The following is a 22,478-nucleotide window of genomic DNA, read 5'->3' as shown; positions in this document are numbered from 1 at the left end:
AATAAGTTATTGGTTCAGTCTCCCCATGTGAATATGCACACTTAGAACTCATAAGGGGAAATCCCATGGACTGAGGAGAAAGAACATTTTTCCATACAAAGAATGCATTTTGCCTAAAACTGCTCAGAGCACATATGACAGCTAGAGCACATTATTAACAACTGCTAGTCTAAAACTTCACAAGGATCCTGAACTCCAGATATAAAAACCAGAACTTCATTCAATGCAGCAACCCTGAGAAGTCAGAACTGGGTATGTTAAGTACCTAAAATAAGGAATTTGATGATCCCATGTTTTTCCTGCACTTTTTGCAATCCATGAACATCGTATTCCAAGAGCTCCTAACCCTTTATAGATCAATAAGCACAAGAGTTTTTATGAAAAATAAAATATAAAGTTGCTATAAAAAAAACAGGTAATAAGAAAATTTTTAATTTTTCTTTGGCCATAGCAGTGTTGTTCTTTTTCTTTTCATACATGGATTATTAGCAGCTTAGGATAATGATATACGTATCTTTTAAAAATATAAGTTTAAATGTAAATATAAGGGAATGGAATCACTGAGGTTGAACAGTTTCAGTGCTGTTGGTAAACTGGTTTATGAACCAACTTCTTTAGAACTCTGTAACAAGGCTGTACATAAGGTTTCATACTCCATAAATACACGGTCCCTACATACAGTATATTTATCTGAGCTTGGAATTGGCCCTTTCTTATTTTCGAGTCTGGCACCTTCCCTTGCTTTTCCACAATTATACAGTACTGCATGAATGATTTGATTACTGATAAAATTCTATTGATATAGTAATTATATTGAACTAAAGGAAGTGTGTATAATAATCTCCCTCCCAGCCTCCACCTTCACTTCCATTTAGGGATTAGTACTTCCTTTCAAATGCTTTCCACAATGTAATTCATTAGCAGCCCCTTCTCATGCAGCTATCCTCCAATTCAGTGACTAGAATCTAACCATGTTCCCAGTAAAGTATTGCAAAGTAAGTAGCACCAGATTTAATGGGACAGATTTCTGCGTATTCATTCATAGAATTGTGCTGTAGCATTCATTCAGTGGAGTTTAATCATTTTAATCCACAAATAACATAAACTGCTTTTTGGAGCAGCCTATACAACTTGGTTTTATCATTTACTGGCAGATGACCACATAAGCCTAAAATTGTGATTAATCTTTAGAACAGAAATTCCATGAAAATGAATTGTTCTTGTGCCTTCAGTGTTGGCCTAAGCTTACTTTGATGTCTATAAAAGATCAAAGATGTGTAGACGTGTATCCTGTAGCTTTAATGTATGTCACATATATAGCCCATTAATGTCAGCAATAATATGTGTGCCTGTCTCTCTCTCTCTCTCTGTCTCTCTCTCTCTCTGTGTATTGGAGATGCTCTTGGTCATGCATCCATTTATTTTTTCACAAACACCATCCTCTTTTTTGGCTCACATGGAGGATAGTTTCTCAGTCTAAGTGAGTGCTAAAACGTAGAAATGTCAAATGAAGGTATTCTGGTTCATTATTTTGAAAATGACAGAAGCCTTTGCAAGGTCCTGGAACTGATGGAGAAAAATGATGAGGAGAAGCAAACCCTTCTTAACAAAGAACCTCTCAAGGCTTGAGCCTTTGCAAGCACCTCGAAATGCTAACACAATACTGGGCCTGTTTGCTTCATTGAAACTTTTATAACAAAAACTCTAGTAGACTGTGATCTCCAGAATGTATTTAAAATATGTGCTCATTTTTTTTTAAAAAATGGGAAAACTAGCACAGAGCCATTGAATTTATGTTTCTCTCTACTTATAGAAAGAATCTTGCAAGATTAAGGAATGGTAATCAAATGGTATCATTTTTCTTCACTCCTGTCTTGAGAAAAGTCAGATCAGTGCTGAAGGTTTGCAGGGTTGCATAGAAATAATTTGAAATAATTAAAGCTGCCTGACTTTACATGTTCTGTTTCCAGTCCTTAAACCCAAGGAGCCAGACTTCATAATCTGTTTGCTGAAGAGACTAAGTATAATGTTGGTATCATTTTAATTACCATAAACAGAACCATCAACTGCAAAGAATTAAGAAGAAATGTCTGGTTGTGACAACAACATGTGTTAATGCCTTTTCATTTTTCAGGGGGTGGTCTCATATGCACAGGCGCACACACAATTTATTTATTTAGCTGGCTAGCTAGCCGGACCAATAGACAGACATCTATCTGTATAACCCAAGTGCAATCATCTCCTTTTCTGAGTTTAACAAATTTGATCAAAAACAAACTTTAGATTGAGAGCTCCTAATTATTTTCAACAGTAAGGCTGTTTCTGCTCAAATCTGCTATTCCTTCTGCCAGAAAAAGGGAGAAGGACAAACATTAGCCACCCAAGGAGAAAATAGATGTACCTTGAGTTCTTAATATGTCTAAGATTCTTGATGTGTAGACGGTTGCTCGGATTTAGCCTTTTTTTCTGATCCCTATAAACCTTAAATCTGATCTCAGAAGAAATTATCTACTTCATTTTGAGATTTATCTGGACAGATTTGGCAGTGGTTTGGTACTTATCATCAGGTGTACAAATGAGGGCTTTCTATTAAATAAAAGATTACTTTTCTGATGAAATATAAAAGAAATGGTGACTTGCTGAGGCACCAATAAAAAATATCCACCAACACTAAAGAAAAACAATATTCTGCTACAGTATGGTTACTAATGACCTACACTGTTATACCTACAGAATTTGTTTGAGTTTTGAATACTTGAAACGCTGTCAGGCAAAAAGTAACATGAAGGCCCTTCAGACCAAGGAAATGGCAAGGCAATACTTGGATGTGCCATCACCTGTCCCATTCACTGTATTTTATCAAAGGAAATCCAGACAGCTTTGCAGCTCTTCTGTGTCTTTTCATTGCTTCTTCCACTGGTTTTTCCTCTCCATAAAAAACCTATTGAGGAAATTTGGAATAGTTCACAATTGCTAGGATCATACATCACACTAAACCATAAAGTACTTATGGGCTGATTTGCACTGCCAGGTTGCCCCGTTGTGAGCACAGACAACCAACCAACCACAGATGATGCCATTTTTGACTTGCCCAGCCCACTGTGAATATCCCTTCCGTCTGTGTTTTTCTGCTTCGCATCAAAGGTAGTGTTTTCTGGTTTGTGCTGCCTCAAGTTGTGCCTGATATGATTTACTTCCTTTTAGGCAAGGTTGGTGAACTGAACACCCCACTCAAGAAGAATTTTACCAGAGTTAAAGTATCAACATGCCTACATCTGCACACACGGGATCTAGCTATAAACATTGCCCTCTTACTTTTTCCCAAGTTTTGCTCCTTAATTTCTTCTGCAGCTACTCTTACTATAGTGTCCTAGTAGTGAAGCCTAATGTGAAAAGGGTTACCAGTCTGAAACTTGGCAGAACTCTCATTTTTAAATACATTTTAAAATTTTCTTTCCCTGAGCTACCCACTGTTCTTTTCTTTTCTTTCCTTTTCAAATGAATGCAGTGATAAGTCCTTTGCAGTAACTATTCATTCGAGAGCCAGGAGGTGAAACTCTTCTACCTCGAATGACAGCAAATATAATGATACAGTACATGGAAGAACTGGTTAAAATTAGGAGCAGTAAAGGGGATTGCTCAAGGAAAGGCACACATGCACGCACATGCGGACGTGCACACACCCACACCCACATATTTATTCATTCATTCATTCATTCATTCATTCATTCATTCATTCCCTGGCTGGTTTCATACTGGTGACTCTGCCTATCAAGCAATCTAACCACTGGCTACAATCACATTACTATAACTGTAGTGCAGCAAAGCCAAGGCTGGAGTTAAAATCTCTGGAAGAAACATGAACAATCTCAGATATGCAGATGATACCACTTTGATGGCTGAAAGTGAAGAGGAACTGAGGAGCCTTATGATGAAGGTGAAAGAAGAAAGTGCAAAAGCTGGCTTGCAGCTAACCCTCAAAAAAACCAAGATTATGGCAACCAGCTTGATTGATAACTGGCAAATAGAGGGAGAAAATGTAGAGGCAGTGAAAGACTTTGTATTTCTAGGTGCGAAGATTACTGCAGATGCTGACTGCAGTCAGGAAATCAGAAGACGTTTAATCCTTTGGAGAAGAGCAATGACAAATCTCAATAAAATAGTTAAGAGCAGAGACATCACACTGACAACAAAGGTCCGCATTGTTAAAGCAATGGTGTTCCCCGTAGTAACATATGGCTGTGAGAGCTGGTCCATAAGGAAGGATGAGAGAAGGAAGATCAATGCTTTTGAACTGTGGTGTTGGAGGAAAATTCTGAGAGTGCCTTGGACTGCAAGAAGATCAAACCAGTCCATCCTCCAGGAAATCAAGCCAGACTGCTCACTTGAGGGAATGATAGTAAAGGCAAAACTGAAATACTTTGGCCACATAATGAGAAGACAGGACGCCCTGGAGAAGATGCTGATGCTAGGGAGAGTGGAGGGCAAAAGGAAGAGGGGCCAACGAAGGGCAAGGTGGATGGATGATATTCTAGAGGTGACGGACTCGTCCCTGGGGGAGCTGGGGGTGGTGATGACCGATAGGAAGCTCTGGCGTGGGCTGGTCCATGAAGTCACGAAGAGTTGGAAGCGACTAAACGAATAAACAACAAAAAAGTGCAGCAAAGATTGAAGAGCCAAACCTGGAAAACAGAAGGAAAGAAGTTTTATTTTAAAGCTGGTTGCTATGAATGCCGCTTTAATTCATTGAAATAATTTTTGATGCTTTAACTTTTAAACAATTTACATATATCTCTATCTCTAATCTCTTTCCAGAAAGGCCAACTCACAGAAAAGAGAGTGATCTGCAATTGCTTTTCTAGCAAAAAAGTTGTAACAGCACACCAGCAGGGAAATTGTCCAGGGTGGGGGTGTGGTAGCCAGCACACATGGCAAACGTCTGCCAAAAAATCCCAGTGTAGGCTGGAACATGAGCAGCTGAAGGCTGCAGGGTGAAAGATAAGAATCCGACTACTGTAGTTTGAACAATGTAGTTTGTTACTAGCTTTACTTAATACAATAAACAAAACTAATGAGTGAGTCTGTTAGTTACTAGTATTTGCTAGAATTAAAATGGTTTTATCACACAAATTCTAAGTTCATTCTTGCAATTTCAAATTTTCATATGCACCCGGAGCAATTCTGAAAAAACCTTTCCTGACCACAATAGCTATGGCTTATTAGCTGAAAGTTCACATGCTACTGGAATCGAAAGAAGTTATTTCAAATCAATATGCAACCTGTACCACAAATTGGTTAATTGCTAAGAAAATTAAATGTTGATAGCTATGAAGACTAATACAAGTGTTCTTGATGCCCAAATGTTACTGTGTTTCAAGTGTATAAGGTCAATAACATGGCACCCTTATTTATAATTCAACTATATCAATATAATGGGAATAATTTTTGAGAACTAGGGGCTCTGTTCTACAGAACTGCAGAAGAATCTAATCATCAGTCCTTTCTAGTACCCCTCAATGCATTGTGTTGCCCCATCCTTGGTCTTAGTGAAGTCCTCCCCTCAGCTGATGTGGATTGGGAAGAAAGGATGGAATGAGAAATGTCATATGGCAAATATTGATACAGGTTACCAGATATAAGTCAAATAGTGTTTGTTGTCATCACTAGAATTATGCATGGCTCTTTTGGAAGAGTTAGAGGCTGCTGGTCTGGTTTGGTTTCTTGGCTGACCTGTATCACCAGCTAACAAATTTCTCTCAAACGAACAAAAACGTGAAACAAAAGAAGCCATGGCAGGAAATGTTAGATGAATAATTTTATCACTTTATTTGACTATTTGAAGAATTTCACGTCATTCTCTGTACAGATTTTCATGATATCAAAAGCCTGGAAATTTGCCAAAATTCCTACACAATCTTGTCATACAGCACAGCTGCTAAAAATCTATTATTATTTCAGCAAAGATTCAGCAAGAGCTCCACTGGACTGAATAAACTGAATGTAGTAGAAAGTAATAGCATGTCTCCAAATATACTACCTAATTTCTAACAAAAGTTCCCAGCACTTGGAATCCAAGTATACAGTAGAATTCAGTGCAGAAATTTGAGGGAAACTTATGACCTGTGGTATGATAGCTTTCCTAACATCTCTATCTGGGTAGATGCCAATTTATACTCAAATCCTCAGCTGTGTGTGTGGGGGGGGGGTCAAAAATGTCAAGATGGTAGTTACAATCATGTGATTGAAGTCCCACTCCTTTCTATGTGCAACACAAGATCATGCAGCTGTGAATGCCATCTTGACACCCACAAGGAAAAACACATGTACAGCAGATTCCCCAGCCAGTGTGATAGATAGCCACTTGCCTTGAATGCTCCCATTTCTCCAACCTGGAAAACATGCCATGCTGTTGTCACTGCTGTGATAGGCTTCACAAACAGGGTTAATAGGAAGGTAAATAAAATTGTCCTGTGACCTGAGGAACTTTATGTATGTGTCACTTCCATCCAACACAGGTAGAAAAACAATTATAATGACATCACCTGCTTTTTTTTTCTTGTTAGAAGTCATCTTCCCACCATTTCCTGCTAGAAGTACACTAGGATGTATGATCAATCAAATGAAATGTGAGAATGGCAGGTTTAAAAGACAAAGACACCTGATAACTATGTGAACATGTCTACATACTTTTCTTGCCAGCAGTAATGGGAGTGGGTTACCTTTGTATTCTTCTGTATTGCTTTTCCAAGTCTGCACAATAGCCTTGAGATCACTGGTAGTGTCCTACCCAAATACTAATGAGATCCAACCTTGCTTATTTGGGATGGGATAAGATTAGCCAAAGCTAGGTTTTGTGTCGTACAAGAAGGCCAACAAGGGAAAATGTGTAATGTCAGGTAGTAAACGGCCATAACAAGAGTAAGAAATCTTAAAGCATAAGATGATTTGTTCACTCAACCTCTCCATGCTTAAAACCATTACATTTAGGTTTAATGTTCTTTCCCCAAATTGACATCAGTAAAGGAAGAAGCCATGTCTGAAAGTTGTCACAGAAGCATGATGGCTGGCCTTGAGGGACAGAGGGGGAAACTGTTAACAAAGAGGCCAGAATGAAAATATAGATTAAGTCCAGGACACGTAGAAAGTGTGGGCAAATGTCTCAGACAAACACCTCCCTAAATCGCATGGCTATAAAAGATAGGAGCGGCAACAGAATCAGACTTGAAAAATTATGTCACTAGAGCCAATCTCAATCAAAGTTATTTTTAGTCTTCTGTGGAGTTATTTCTTGGTCTGGTCTACCTTGCAGGGATGACATCAAGCTTGCAAGGCTGATTGCGCTCTCTTCCATAATCATGTGATATAGGGAGGTGTCTGAAATATTTGTGCCCACTTTCTAGATTGAACTTCAAGGCTTGCTGGGAGAAAAATGGCTGGGATATGTGCTATGGTATTACATGATTTAGACATGGAGTTGGTATTGTTTGGTCACATGGCATTAGCAGTTTCCTATTATTTGTTCAAGAGAGACAGTATCAAGCCAGCTACGCAGGGAGATGATCTGAGAGGGCTGAAGAGAAATCACTGAGAGAAAAACTTGACAGAGTTGGAGCTAAGTGTCTGGATCACAGTGTAATCATATGCCTCCTTTCTGAGGACTCTGTGGAGTTTTAGGGCAAGATATTCATAAAAGAAACAAAACTGCTGTCCCTATGATGAAAACATCCCAATGAATATGCTGCAATGTTTGTACTGTGAGTATATTCACAAATCACTTAGTACACCCTTGGCTTCCTTTTAACCTGGACTGGACCTGGATGGAAACAAAGCTTGACACTCCTCTAAAAGAGGTGAGAAAAGTGGGCACTGGCTCAAAAGAAGAAAAACTTTTTTTTGGAAAAGTGTAGAGTTTTATATAAAATATTGTATGAGGTTTTACTGTATCTTCACAACCACAACACTAGGAGAAAAGATGAAGCAATTTGTACTTCATGAAAAAAATGTACAGTGCATTTGATCTTTGTCTCACTGTGATCTGCTTTCTTTAACATTATATCACCCTTCAGAAAACCCTAAACCATGAATGGGAAATCATGGCTAAGACTCCAGTTAATATATTTCCCAAAGTACTTGCATATTCTGATGCTCCAGGTAATTCCCTCGCATTCAACAACAAGGGAAAGGGGCTTAGATTATTTTTTTGTCCAGCTGCAGAACTGTAGGTAGATAACTTTTCCCGGACATGATAAACCAGCACCACTAAAGGGAATAGGAATCAGCAATCGCTTAGAATGTGGAGTCCTTGGTGCTCTCTGAGCCTTGTTGTTTTCTTACAGACGTTTCATTGCCAGACTAGGCAACATCTTCAGTGCGAAGAGGGAGTGGGCCTTGCTCTCAGTTTATATACTGTGGCTTGCCCTGCTTGTGTTGGTAGGGGTGTCGTTCTCTCCTTGGGAGTTCTTTGATTGGGCTGGTGTTTGCTGCTTGGTTGATTGCCTGAGTTAATAGTTCCTTGATTAGGGTGTATTGTGCTGTTTGATGGTTCATCTGGTGTTAATCCTAGTGTTGACTTTTTGCATATCTGGGTGTTGATTGCTGGCAAGGGAGCGTACTGGTCTTTTGGCTTTTCTATTGTCTCTTTTAAATGTATTGTCAATACCATTCAAAAGAGGTATGTAACATTTACATACCATTCAAAAGAGGTATGTAATATTTACATACCATTCAAAAGAGGTATGTAACATTTACATACCATTCAAAAGAGGTATGTAACATACCTCCACAGTTCAACCCTGAGCTACAAATATTCACTTAGATTGGCTTAGAATGTGAACAATGGGCTGATGCCTGCTAAAACTGAAATTATGAGTGCTTAGGTGTTAGATTACCCACACGAACAGGAAGAAACAATGACTGCAGGCAGCTTGGGGGAGTCCTGGCATTTGAGTATCAGGCCCCAAGGAGCAGTCTTTGGAGCCTTCTGGAATTAACTCATTGATTTAGATACACTTGTGATGACTAAAAGGAACAGGCAGAATAAGAAAATAACTTTTTCTTCTGTCCTATGTGAAAGATACACCTTTAGGAAGGGAGCATATTGGAAACTGCTGGAAATTATCACTTATTGTTGTTCAGGGGCAAGTGGACACCAGATCTGCAGAATGTTAGCTAGGGCTGAAAAATATCTGGAAGAAGAGTTTTGGATCACGAGCAAACAAAGCAATTCTCAGCTCATAATTAAAGCAGTCACATCTTTTGTGAAGCTTCTCTGTGAGTCAGAGAACTTTAATGAACAGAGACTTTAATGAATGGAGAGGCTGTATTCATGCAGTATCCAAAGTAGTATTTCAAGATAATTTTCAAAGTATGCATAGCCCTGTTTACTTGCTTGTATTAATTTCTATATACAAATACAAATATATAAACAATTACTGTAATTTAAATGTGAGTATATTTCTCCATATTGGGCAACACCATGACCAGCTGGTCAGTGTGGCTACTTAATCTGCAATCTAGGAGCAAATTATTGATGGACAGCTTTGGGACCCCTATTCACATTGTTTATGATTCTGAATCTTTAACCCTGAAATAGCCACATAAATAGAGGGACCATCAGGGTATGGTCTGGTGGTCCTTAAAACAGACAACTAATATTTGTAGAATAGGCATATGGATGTCCCCCAGTTCATTACAAACATATTGCTAAAAGAAGTTTGTACCTTCTTAATTTTCTGCAGTAAGGTACAAACCTGTTCTTGAATATCCTCTTGGCCCAAGGAGTCATCTGTTGCTATCTTTTAACTTCCAACATTTAAAATTCTGCTATCTGCTATTAATACATCAAAGTTATTTTGTTTGTGTTGTGTTGTATTTATTTTGTGCTATTATAAAATATTTTTAAATCCACAATTATAGAGGCCATACCTAAATATTTTAAATAAATAATACACTTTCCTCATATGCTTATTCACCACTTGCTTACTTTGGAATAATAAAAAATGAAGGTCACAGTCTTAATATTTGTGATAGGAAGTTTGGTTTTATTCATTATTCATTTGATATTTATAACGACTATAACAGTATGTGATTATGATTCAGAAACTGAAATCAAAGAGGAAAGAAGGCAAACTCATGTCTAACTGAACCACAGCACAATCTGATGCATACCTATTCAGGAATAAAAGCCATCAGATTAAATACAGCACACCTCCACTTGCAGTTGAAATACGTAAATGGATACTGTATATGGGATGATTCCTCTATAAATCCTGGAAGAAATTTCATAGTCAGTCCAAAACAATCTGCTTCAAACATGTTTCAACATATAATAGGCACACACATGTTATCAAATGCTTAAACCAGTTAAGATCTGAGTAAATAATATCATATTTGAAATTAAAATATTTCACTTACGCATGCCTACATTATTCCACATAATTCACTAAGTAAAAGCTTTCATGTAAAAATGTGAAACTGCTAATTCCTGTAAATTATGCTTGAATAAATACACACATGCATATAAACATACCCCACACATTAATAGTTCATTCATTTCTATATTTATCACAGTGAACAGCTGCCCATCTACCTTGAGCTCTATCTATATAGGCTCTCAGCAGCATATACAACGCATCTTCAATTTCTCCCCACAACATTAATCCTACTGGCTAGGCTGCATACATACATACATACATACATACATGCATGCATACAGATGTGGCTAAATGAAATAACATTTCATTGATTAAAAATGAGACAAGTTTATAAAAATATACGGAATAAAAAAATCTTAAATGCAGAAAACCTTTAAGGAGGTGTGCTTTTCACCAGGCAAAGCTGAATATACCAAATGTGAATCCAAAACAAGAGGGATATAAATTAAACAAAATACATTTTATTAGAACTATGCATTAAAAAGTGACTCTTAGACATCTTTATCTACAGCCTCTGTTACCATGGTAAGATCTGGAGTTTGGTACATTACAGCACCCACACGTTACAATAATTCCACTTATGTTGCATTTATAAAAATAAGCTCTATTATGCACAATAAATGAAAATAGCTAATCATCTGCAAGTTATATACTTAGGATAAATTGTTCTTCTTTGCATCCACAATTTCATTCACAAGCCTGGAAAATAAAAAGGGACAAAGCACCATTAAACATTAAAGGACCATAAAAATGATAAGAATGCATATTCTTCATATGCGTTTTTAATTTTGTTTCTTCAATCAATCTTTAATACGGTCACAGACCAGAATTACAAATTTTAAAAAAAAAAGAAATACATTGAAATACGTTAAAATACATTAAAAATACATTAAATGAAATGAACAAAACATGATAATATATTTACAGATTAATAGAGTCATCAATGGGCAGTCGAGGTCTGCCTAATTTGCAGACAGTATAGCAAAATTTAGCTACGTTCAGGGAAACTAAGTCATTCTGATCAGATAGCAACAACTGAACATAAAAGAGAGCAGAATTTCCTGGATATTTTATCAAATGAGGGGTTATTAAATGGGTTTGTGAATCCTTATAAAGAATACAGTATAGCAGGATATGTTCTATAGTTTCAGTAGCCCCTTGTCCACAGGGGCACAGTCTCAACTCGTATGGGACTTTTTTGTAGCGGCTCTCCAAAACTACTGTGGGAAGCACATTACAGCGTGCCAGAGTAAGTGCCCTCCAAAATTTGGAGACAGTTATATGATTTAGGTATCTCGCTGGCTTATAAGAAAAGGCTTGATCGCCCAAAAAAACACTCTTAGGCAAAGCTGACTGGTCCTGCTGGATTTCCAGGTCTTTGATACGCTGCTTGTATTTGCTAAGTGCATGCTCATAGCCCATCATTAGGAGTGCCTCACTAGAAAAGCCGAGATGTTGTAGTTTTTGTGAGATGGTCCTGAACCATACTGATTTATAATTATCCTTAGAAAGGAAAGAACCCAAACCTGTAGGGAAAAACAGTAGTTTCAGCCAATGTGCTATAATACAAGTCCATGCACCTGTTTCAACTTTAGGCAACCCTGCTTCCCTCCTTAATACTACATTTGGGGTACAGGGAGGTACCTGAAATATGGCCCTTAAGAATTTGGATTGAACCCTTTCCAATGGTGTGAAAGAAGAAGAGGGTCCTAGCTGAGCACCGAAGAGTAATTGTGTGCGGGCCTTAGCTGAGTATAACTTCAGTGTTGCTGGAATGTGCTGTGCTCCCTTGGTAAAATGAAAGGATTGGATTGCTGCCAGTGTTTTTTGAGCGTTTTGTATAACATAGCTTTGGTGCACACTGCGTTTAGTGGAGCAACGAAAAACCATGCCCAGATATTTAAAGGATTTAACTTGTTCAATGTTCTGGCCGTTTAACCTCCAGATGTGCAGTTTAGGTCTCTTTGCAAAGACCAAAATTTAGTCTTGCTATAGTTGATTTTGAAAGCTTCTTCAAGCAGTAACTGGCCAGAGCGCTCATGGCTCGTTTGAGTCCGATTCGTGTTTGTGATAGAAGTACTATGTCATCTGCAAACAACAAAGTTACATCCTGCCAATTTTGGAGGATGATATTCTAATTGATTCATTTTGGCCACAGGTGAATTTATATACAGATTAAACAGCAGAGGAGCTAAAATACAACCCTGCCTCACTCCTCTGTGAGTTAGAATCTCACTTGTGTGATGGCCTTGCATACTGCATTGAACTTTGATTCTGAGTTCTTATAAAGATTATGCATGAGCAGCAGTAGCCTTCGATCAATTGTAGTATGGATAAGCTTAGACCAAAGCCTTGCTCTGGGAACCAGATCAAATGCAGACCTAAAATCAATAAAAGCGGTATATAATGTCAAGCCTGTTTTAGATGTATATTTTTTGGCCAGATGTTGAAGTATAAGGGCATGTCCATAAATAGAATGTCCGGACCTAAAACCTGCTTGCTCATCTGCCAATATATGCTCTGAGTCAATCCAGTCAACTAGCTTATTGTATAAGTATCTGGCATGGAGCTTACTTATTATACTTAACAAGCTAATGGGCCTGTAGTTAGCAGGCAGGTCTCGAGTGCCCTTTTTATAAATAGGGACGATAATAGCTAGGCCCCAGTCCTCTGGAATTTGTGCAGTGTCGTCAATATAAATAAACAGGGAAGCAAGAACAGGAGTCCACCAATCCAGGTTTTGTAATATTTCAGGTGTAATAAAGTCATTGCCTGGAGCTTTACCAGGCTTTAACTGTTTTATGAGCCTCTTTATTTCAGCATTTGTGACAGCGGCCCAATTTGGGAGCAGGTTAATATTAAGATCTAAGTCAACTATATGGGCCTCTTCTTGTGAGTATAATGCTCTAAAGTGGTCTTCCCACACAGATGCTGGTATGAGGTGAGGGAGTAAAACCAGCCTGTCAATTGAATGGACAGCTATAAGGTGCCAGAACAGAGTGGAATTTCTGGCTTGAGAAGCTGTTATCAGTTGCTGCCAGGAAACCTTAGTGAATTCTCTTTTCTTGTTTTGTAGAAGATGTTTATATTGTTTCTTCTGGAGCATAAAATCTCGGATGAGGTGCTCAGCTGGGTTCTCTTTATATAGCTTAAATCCCCTGATCAGTTTACCTTTGGACTCAAAACATTCTGCATCAAACCAGGGCTGGGAAGGATAGATCTTGCCCTCTAGATTATCTCTGCTCCTTGATATCTGGGTGGAAATCACAGGCTGGAGCAACTGAATCAGTTGTGTAAATGTCTGCAAGGGAGAATCCCCAGACCTCTCTCTGACTATGGTGGAGCAGAGTTGCAGTGCTGCTTCAGGTAGAAGCAGCTGAGCAATTTGCTCACTAAGTTGCTGAGTCCATTTGACATGAAGCAACCTCAGCTCTGAGTCTGAATCCCGAGATGGGATGGGTCCAGAAAGCAATTGTCAAATGCTTTTAAAACTGTAATACTTGGAAGATGATCACTACCGGGTCGATTTCCTAAATAAAATTTTTGTACAAAAGTAATCAAATCCCATGAGATTAAAGTATAGTAAATCAGGGAAGGTCTTGAGCCAACCCAGTGGGAGAATTCACTAGGGAAATCACTACTGATAGATCCATTCAATAAATATAAATTTAATTTGTTAATTGTTAGTAATAGACACAGCCCCTTATAGTCCCCTTTTGAGTCTTTAGATTGCCAGATTAGCGGGGGGGAATTGTAACTGGTTCTGGGGGATACTGGTGGAACTGAGTAAAAAGTGCCTTTTGTTTTGTTTCTTAATATAACCATATTGATGTGGACAGTGAAAACAACAGGAAAATGAATGAAGTTTAAATGAGACTACACACATCAGTATGAAATTAATACGATGTTATAGGAAAACATTTAGAACCTATCAGTAACTGTCAATTTTCCCATCTTCTTATTTCATTCAGCAATTTTATTTATTTACTTGTTATCCCTCTATTTTTTACAACTCAAGGTGGGGTGCATACTGCTTCTTCCTTCTACTTTACCCACAACAACAGCCCTGTGAGGTGGGTTGGGCTGAGAGAACGCAACTGGCTCAAGTTATCAAGGTAGTAGTCTTTGGTGTGCGATGCAGCAAGAACCTTAATGGATGTGGAATAATGGAGCAGCAATGAGGCCAAATTTGCCAATGGTTTAAAAAAAGCAATCCAAGTTCAAGATGTACATATGCACACGGGAGTGGTCACAGCACCTTTGGGAGGTAGTGGATGGAAGGAAGAAGGAAAGACTCAGGGTGCAAGATTCACTTGATGACTGCCAATCTTAGGTCAGTGTTTACCTAAACATACCATGCAGTTTATTAAATCTTTCTTTAAAAAATAAAAAACCACTAAAGCAAAAGAGAGTGAATGAGACAGCTTTAGTGAAAATTTATGCTAGCTGGCTTTGCATTCATTTCTCACAGGATCACTTTTATTATGACTAAGTGAAGGAGTCAAAAATAAATGATAGAATAAATTAGGTTTTCGACTTATCTTTGCACATTCCAACTTTGCTGAGTTTACAAAGGAGGTTTACAAATGAACTAAAATTTCACAGAATATAGGAAATGGAAATCTATCCTGAAAGTTTAGAATACCATTGGGAATGTTTATTTGAATGTAAGTAAGCTCTTTTAAACCTAAACGACAAGTTAAACATTTATATTTCTAGTATGGTTTATCTTGGCACTTCCTATGAAGGATATTCAGTGTTGAAATCAAGATGAATTAGAAACCATTCTAACAGAATTTTAACATGGAAAACCTTCCTTGCATTCAGAGTTTCACTACACATTCAGATAAAATGGCTTACATTGCTTGTAGTTTCATTTTATACTGGAGAAATGCAATCTCATAATTTGGTACTTCATAATTACAACACTGAGATTACATACTGTAGCTACTTTGGAGACACTTGACCAAGATCGTGATCAGTGTTATCATGCCAGTAAAATAATCTTATCAGAAATAGTTCTGATAAGAAAAGTGTTACATATTGGAGAAGTCTGTCATCGTGATTTTGCCCAAAAACAATTGACATTTCATTTAAAGTTAAGCTAAGACTACTCACATTTTTAAAGGTAAAATCAAAATCAAAATGGAGAAAATCCATCTATTGTATGTAGTCACTAGGAGTTGAAAATGACTCAATGGCACATAACCAATCAATCAATAATCAAAATACCTTTGAAGCAATTGTTTGCCAGCCCTCGTGACAGTGTTGCATATTCATTTACCCTTCCTTCTTCTTGCACTGAAGTCACTGCAACCCTCTGATGCCATCCCACTCATTTTAGCCATAGGAAGTCATAGGAAAAGTACTATTTATGTGCTGGACATATTCCCATTAACCCAGCTCAATTCTGTTAACTGAATCTTAAAACAATTTGCAGGCCATCAAAAGATAATTTTAGTTTAGAATTTCATACCAAAAAAAAAGTAAAATGAAAATTCAGATTTTGCCAGCCTGGCATATGCTGCACAGAACAATTTGTGGATTGCCTTCTGGCAGCAATGTCAGAATTGGCTAGGTTGACACTACAGCACTAGCAATCAACATGAATCTGAACCACAAATCCAAAATATAGTCCTCATTCAAGTTTTTTAGACAAGAAGCCCATTGTCTGATATATGGCCATCTTATTTCCTCAGAAAGGGCTACAATATCTGCACATTTTACCCAGTTCATTTGGAAAAGGCATACAGTCATTTGCTGATTTTCAATGACACTGGAAGACATAGAGTTTCTGATTTACAAATCAAGATGATTCAGCCCTGAATCAAACTGGGTAGCCTCCAGATGAGTCCGAAATCTTGCTGTTGGCCTTGTTCCTAATAAAACATTGGTGTATATTTTGTGCTTTTGATTCTGCTTCCTATGTTCTAGCATATATATTCATTTATTAAATTCGTACCTGCTGCAATCAACTGGATTCTGCTGATTTACAGTAATTAACAGCATAAACAAACTGACATGATTTTTAAGGGGGAGGATATTTCCCCTTAAGGGAAAAGCAGGATCTACAACTTTCAGTGCCATGTGCCCTTCAAAACCGGAGGTCCTTCAGCAGGGTCCATGGGACAAGGGGAGTCAGTGTGATAAGCCTAGTGTTGCAGCATTGGAATGCAAGCCCAATGTTGCAACATTGCATGCACACCCCAAAAGGGGCAGAGTTTATGGAGCAGCATTGCTTTCATCATCCTTCATTCAGAGGTTATTTTATTGGTAACTTTCACAGAACTTTGAATTAAGAACTTAATTTCCCAGTTAAAAAATATTTAAACATCTTAACTAATTAAAGATTTCTAATAAAGTAAAGCTATTTAATCTGGGTGGAAAATAATTTTAAAAGAATCTGTAGTTTTGAGGCTACTATAACATCTTTCAAAAAAACTATTTTACTTGCTAAAAAATGGTCCATGTCTAAAATAGCTTTTATACTTGTGTTGCTATTATCTTGAAATTGAAGAATGTAGTACTAGCTGTATTCAATAGATTAAAAGCTGAGTCAAAGAACACCTGTTATTGTGAAGATTAATTCCACTGCTCTTCTGTTCTCAACCATAAATTATGAACTTTCATTCCTCTTGACACTAAATCACATATATAATACCCATGCAGATTTGTGTCTCATTTATTAACTTTCTCTAACATTTTCGGTATATGGCTAAGAACTTTACTTACAGTGTACACAGGGAATTGGCATCAGAAACTCTGCCAGGCGTTTCACTGGCTCTCTGCATTACAGATATTTCAACACCTGGATGTTGGCAGCCTGCATTTTCCAGGACTTGCCCTTCACTTGTAAGCTTGGCTACAGCAACTGCATTCCAAAAGCAGATGGCTGCTATTAGCCATATAATTATTTTTAAAAGACTTATTCCTTTACCCAATTTACCATTCTCAGATGTCACAGTAGAATATTGCTCAGATCAAACAATGTTTGTTTTCTTTCAATGAACCTCCTATTTCGAGTGACCCCCAATTAAATAAATAAAAAGTCTATGAAAATTGATATATGGGCTAAAATCAAGATTCAAGACTATTGCAGCCTTAAAAGTTTTGTAAGAAGGTAACCATTATTTTAACTGAGAGATTTTACCCCTCTCTGCCTTTGTTCAAGCTAGAGTAAACAGGCTTTTTTGTTCATGACAGCAAGAAACAGATTCAGTAATTATAATTCAGGGGGTTGGTCTGAAATAGCAATGGAAAAAAAAATAGGTAATTCTAAAATGCAAGTATTTACTGTAAAACTCTAGTTTCCTTACTGTATATTCTTATTTTTATTGCCTATTGTTTATCCCAAACATTTTTGATAAATTGAAATGTTTAGATAAATACTAAACGGCATGTACTGGCATAAAGTTGTAATTTTAATAATAACATAAAACTCTATTTGGTATGTTCCCTTGAAACTAAACGGAATTCTACAGTGGTAGATCGTATGTATTGAGGAAGGAAGGAGCAATGGCTTTTCTGTCAGGCATATTCTGTGATTATATTTATTTATACCACCAGAGCTAGTCTCAACACCCATAAAAATAAAATAATAAAATAAAATAAAATAAAACTACAGTATTACATAACAAAAACAAGAAAAAATGGAAGTAATTAAATAAAACCAATACCGTACTCAAGAATATAAAAATATAGAATAAAACCAATGGCCATAATGGTTATTACAACAAATTGTTTACTTATCCTAGTGAATGTGAACGATGCCGACAAATACAGCTTATTCTTTCTTGCTTTCTTGTTTTCCCTATTTGGAAAGTTGTTAACATTAACAAGGAAATATTTATTTCAGGCAATACCCAGGATTTGGAAACAATAAACTAAGATCTAGGCAAACCAGTTGGAGCTTTGATCTTGCTGACATGGCCAACATCTTGACTTTTTAACCATACTTTGTGGACACTCCTGCTAATGTATTTTATTTAGTTTTATCCGTTCACCCAAAGGGGGGAGCAATCAGCTGTTTATATGGTGATGCTTCAAATGGACAGGATACGTTTAAAACATTTAAATGGTGTTTTTTATCATATCTGTATAATTTTTCAATTTAGTTAAAAATATTTTTCCATTCCATATGTATTTCTAAAATCACCCACAAGTCCATGTAATTACTGTGTCTTAGCACAGTATGGAAGGAATTTGCCATTCTAGAATGTTTTTTAAAAAAAACTTTCTGGTTTTGCCCACAGCTCTGCTATTCTCTGGAGGAATCTGAACCACGTACAGTCCAGGCCGTCTCTGCTTAGTTTTCCAATTCCTGCTACCACCTGAATATTATGCAGGATTTCACCCAGCATTAGGTTTTTCCACAAAACTGACAGGATTTTTTATTCAACAAGTCATGTTTAGATGGTTCAGTTCCATTGACAAGGTACTAATGAATACCTGGTTAAACAGCTTGTTCCTTCATAGCCATAACATCTAAAATAGCTTAGAAAATCACACATTTCCCCCTTTCATATCACAAGCTATTGTGATTTTTTTTAACAAACACTATTGTCAGAATAATTCATATTTCCACCTAACTTATTTAGATTTACTCTATCACCATATATAATTTGTTGTAGCCTCTGTACATTGAGATCAATTAGCACGTGCTACTTGTCTAAACCTCTGTTATTTAAGTATATGACCTCTGTATTATGTTTATCAGCAGCAGAACCATATACCTGAGTTTATGAACTATATCTCTGCGCTAACAAAAACTGTTCAGAAAAAAAAATTACTATTACATTACTGAAAGTAATATTTGTCAGTTAGAACTAAATCTGCTAATGCTACACTGAAGTCATATATTTTTCAAAGATTGTTTGAACCACCTATGTTTTATCATATTTGTTGCATAAAAGCCTTTGTCACGATGCACAGTTCTTATCCCTGTTCTGTGAATCTATGACACTTGCCTTAGAAAGAGATAGGTTCAAGTTTGTGGCATGGAGAACAAATGATTAAGCTAGATGTCTTTTTAGGCCACTTTCAACCTTACAGGCTGAGCTCCCAACAAGAAAATCAGACATTTATTTCCATAAGTAAATGATAACAAATACAAGAATTTTCTTACAAGCAAGCAGCCAGCAAAGATACACAACTGAAATTATTTCATTAAAATGAGATACCTAGTCTCCATGCCATGAATCTGGCACTAATCACTCACATTAATCTTGATTCACTTCCACATCTTCACTTTCAGTATCAGTTGGCAAAATCCATGGCTGGTGAGCAGGCTGAAGTTGTTGTAGGAAGTCATCCTGCCACAAAAATAATCAATTCAGTCAAGACAAAAATTAGGGCTGCAATTGATCAAACTGATTCTTTAATTAAAAACAATTAAAGGTGCTCCTGATTAATCAGGTAATCTTCCTCCTCTATTTCAGGGGTTTATTCCCCACTTGTTTTTCGGGAAGACATAAGGGAAATTCTGTGCATGTAACATAGTTTAATTAGTGGAATTGTCTAAGAACTATTTAATTCTAGTCTCACAAAACAGACTCTGAACTGACTGCATACAACAGCTACCTAACCTATAAGATTATGTATGGAACAGAGCAATGGAAATCCAATGGAAAGGCTACAGGAAGCCCCTGGGCTGCACAGCTAGTGGACGTAATATGCTGATTTTTTTTAAAAAAATTATTGCTTTATTTTTTAATTTGTACCCCAGATTTCTGCTTATATAAGCTCTCACAACAGCGTGCAACAATGAGCAAAGTATAAAACATGACAGTAAAATCAGCAATTCTGCCTCTCCTTCCAGGTTCTGGGGTGCCTTAAGTTAATATCTTTACCCCAAATTACCCCAAGACCAACAGCAATTTTTGACTGAGTGAGTAGGTGGAGGAAGACGCTGTTGCTTTCCCTTCTCACTGAATGGATCTGCTCAAAATCACCCTAGTATTATGTTCTAGTGTGGAAGCTCAAAGTGCTGATCCAAGCCTCGGGTCTTGAAAGACCCAACTTCAGAATGAAATAGGAGCATGTTATTGTCACCGCGAAAGCAAGATCTTCTAGTGTCTACTCTGAAGAAGTAGAGAGCCGCCATTCTGTAGGTGAACTTAGCAAGAGACCTCATGGAAATTCTTGACCTAATTTCTGAATAGCTAGGAATTGTTAGGTTTAACCATATTCTTTATTATTTCTTTAATTTATATCCACCTTTCTACTCTGGAAAGAGCTTGAGGGTAGCTAATAAAATTTCAAACCAAAAACAGAATACAGAAATTTAAAAATACTATACATATCAAGATCATATTACAATTAAAACCCTGGCAAAAGATATGCATCATTACAGATTTCCAAAACATTGCAAGAGTGGAGCCAAATGCAGTGCCCAAGGACATGCATTCTATATACTGCAAGCAATGCAGGGTATGCAGATTTATGCAAATTTAATTAATCAAGTAAAACTCATATGGTTAACCTTCTCCTCTTTCTTTAATCTTTGTGACATCCCTAACAAAGCTGACACGTTGACAGGTCAACTCTGTGCAGAAAAGTAGCAAACAAATGAATGTTGATCTACACTGAACAGATGTAAGCTATAATAGAATCCAGATTCCTTTCAGGCAAATAGCCCACAATTTTAAACTGCTCACCGAACAGGGAGGACATGATTTCACACTGTGGGGCAGTGATGCAATTGTAATTCAGAATTCATGAGAGGATGACTTCCTAGACGCTGGTTATATATTGTTTAGAGTGCTGTGACTGTGCAGTGAGTTAGCCAAAAGGGAAACAAGCAAAGAAGTTCTTTTTATTAAATAGACTTTTGTCCATGAAATTTTTTTTAAAAAGTATCTTGAGATTTATAAAACACTTCTTTGGGTAACCAACAAAGCAAAGAATTTAGTCAAAAAAAGCCAAAACTTTTCAGAGAATGTGCAGCAGTTTCAGGCAAATAATATTAAAACAAATCTAAACAAAGTTCATTGAACTTCGTTTATACACACATTATATCCTTCTCATTTTCATTTGCACAGCATTTTTATGTGTTTTTCTCACCTTTTTCATTTGATCATTCCATCAAGCATTCTTTTTCATACTTACTATGAGGATAACACCCACACACTGTTGTGACATTCTGTACATAATTCCTTTCATTCAGTTCCAAGTAGCTTCCATATTCTCTTTCTTTATATCTACTTACCATTGACTGTGTTGGAAGTAAACCTATCCTCTCAATACCTCTGCATACAAGATTTGTAGTTCTCTTTCTGCTGTCATTCTTTCACTGTAGTTTCTTTCACTTCTTTCCTTTTCAACCTGTTTATTTTCCCAAGAACTACTCTTGACATCACTGAGAAATGGACTATCTTTCATTCAGAAACTCTCACCATCCATCTACCTTCACTAATACACTCAAACTTCCATCTTAAAAAATCAAATCAATCATACTTTTAGATTTGTATTGATTAGTTTGTACTAATGAATTTACCTTTACTTAAACCAATAAACAGCTTTTTTTTCTAAGCAAATACCCATCAAGCAGTCACCATTCTCATTCATTCTTGGATCTTTGAATAGCCCAATCACTCTCTCATTTCCTTCCCTTCCAAAGCTCAGTTTTACTACAAAGATTCTTACACCATTCTATGCAAGCCTTGATTTGCAATCCAGAGAGTAACTTGCAAGCTGATGTATAGTTTTGTGCAACCTCCCAGCTGAAAGGTATTTGCAACGTCCTGAGACATACTCAGGATGTTTTTTTTTATGTTTGCTTTGACTTTCCCTATGCCCTTGAGGAAGGAAAATGGATATTAAAACAAATAAACCAATGTTCAAACAAACAAAAAAATTAGCTCTTTCAATATAAGTAGCAAAACACAGCAAACTAGAAAACAAAAGCATGTTACTTGAACGTTTTCTTTTCCTGCTGCCAACCAGGTCTAAGACCTATCACAGATCCAACAAACTATGTTCTGAAGAGATAAAGCATTAAGATATACAGTACACTTCATAAAAGACTGAAGGAAACTGTAATGATAT

General features: G+C 37.0%; 1 protein-coding gene across 1 annotated transcript in view; it reads right to left on the bottom strand.

The window, feature by feature from the left end:
• Positions 1 to 10,805: 10,805 nt before the first annotated feature.
• Positions 10,806 to 22,478, bottom strand: part of C3H8orf34 (chromosome 3 C8orf34 homolog) — an 82,331-nt gene continuing 70,658 nt past the window's right edge. The window contains exons 13-14 of the mRNA XM_063300247.1: positions 19,651 to 19,744; positions 10,806 to 11,132 (exon numbers count right to left, since the gene is read on the bottom strand). Of these exons, the coding sequence (XP_063156317.1) occupies positions 19,652 to 19,744 (93 nt within the window). The 3' untranslated portion in view covers positions 10,806 to 11,132; position 19,651. The remainder of the gene's footprint in view (positions 11,133 to 19,650; positions 19,745 to 22,478) is intronic.

This window comes from Candoia aspera, chromosome 3 (genome assembly GCF_035149785.1).
Source record: "Candoia aspera isolate rCanAsp1 chromosome 3, rCanAsp1.hap2, whole genome shotgun sequence".
Lineage (NCBI taxonomy): Eukaryota > Metazoa > Chordata > Lepidosauria > Squamata > Boidae > Candoia > Candoia aspera.
The sequence above is the reverse complement of the archived record's forward strand: the minus strand, read 5'-3'. Positions and strand labels throughout refer to the sequence as shown.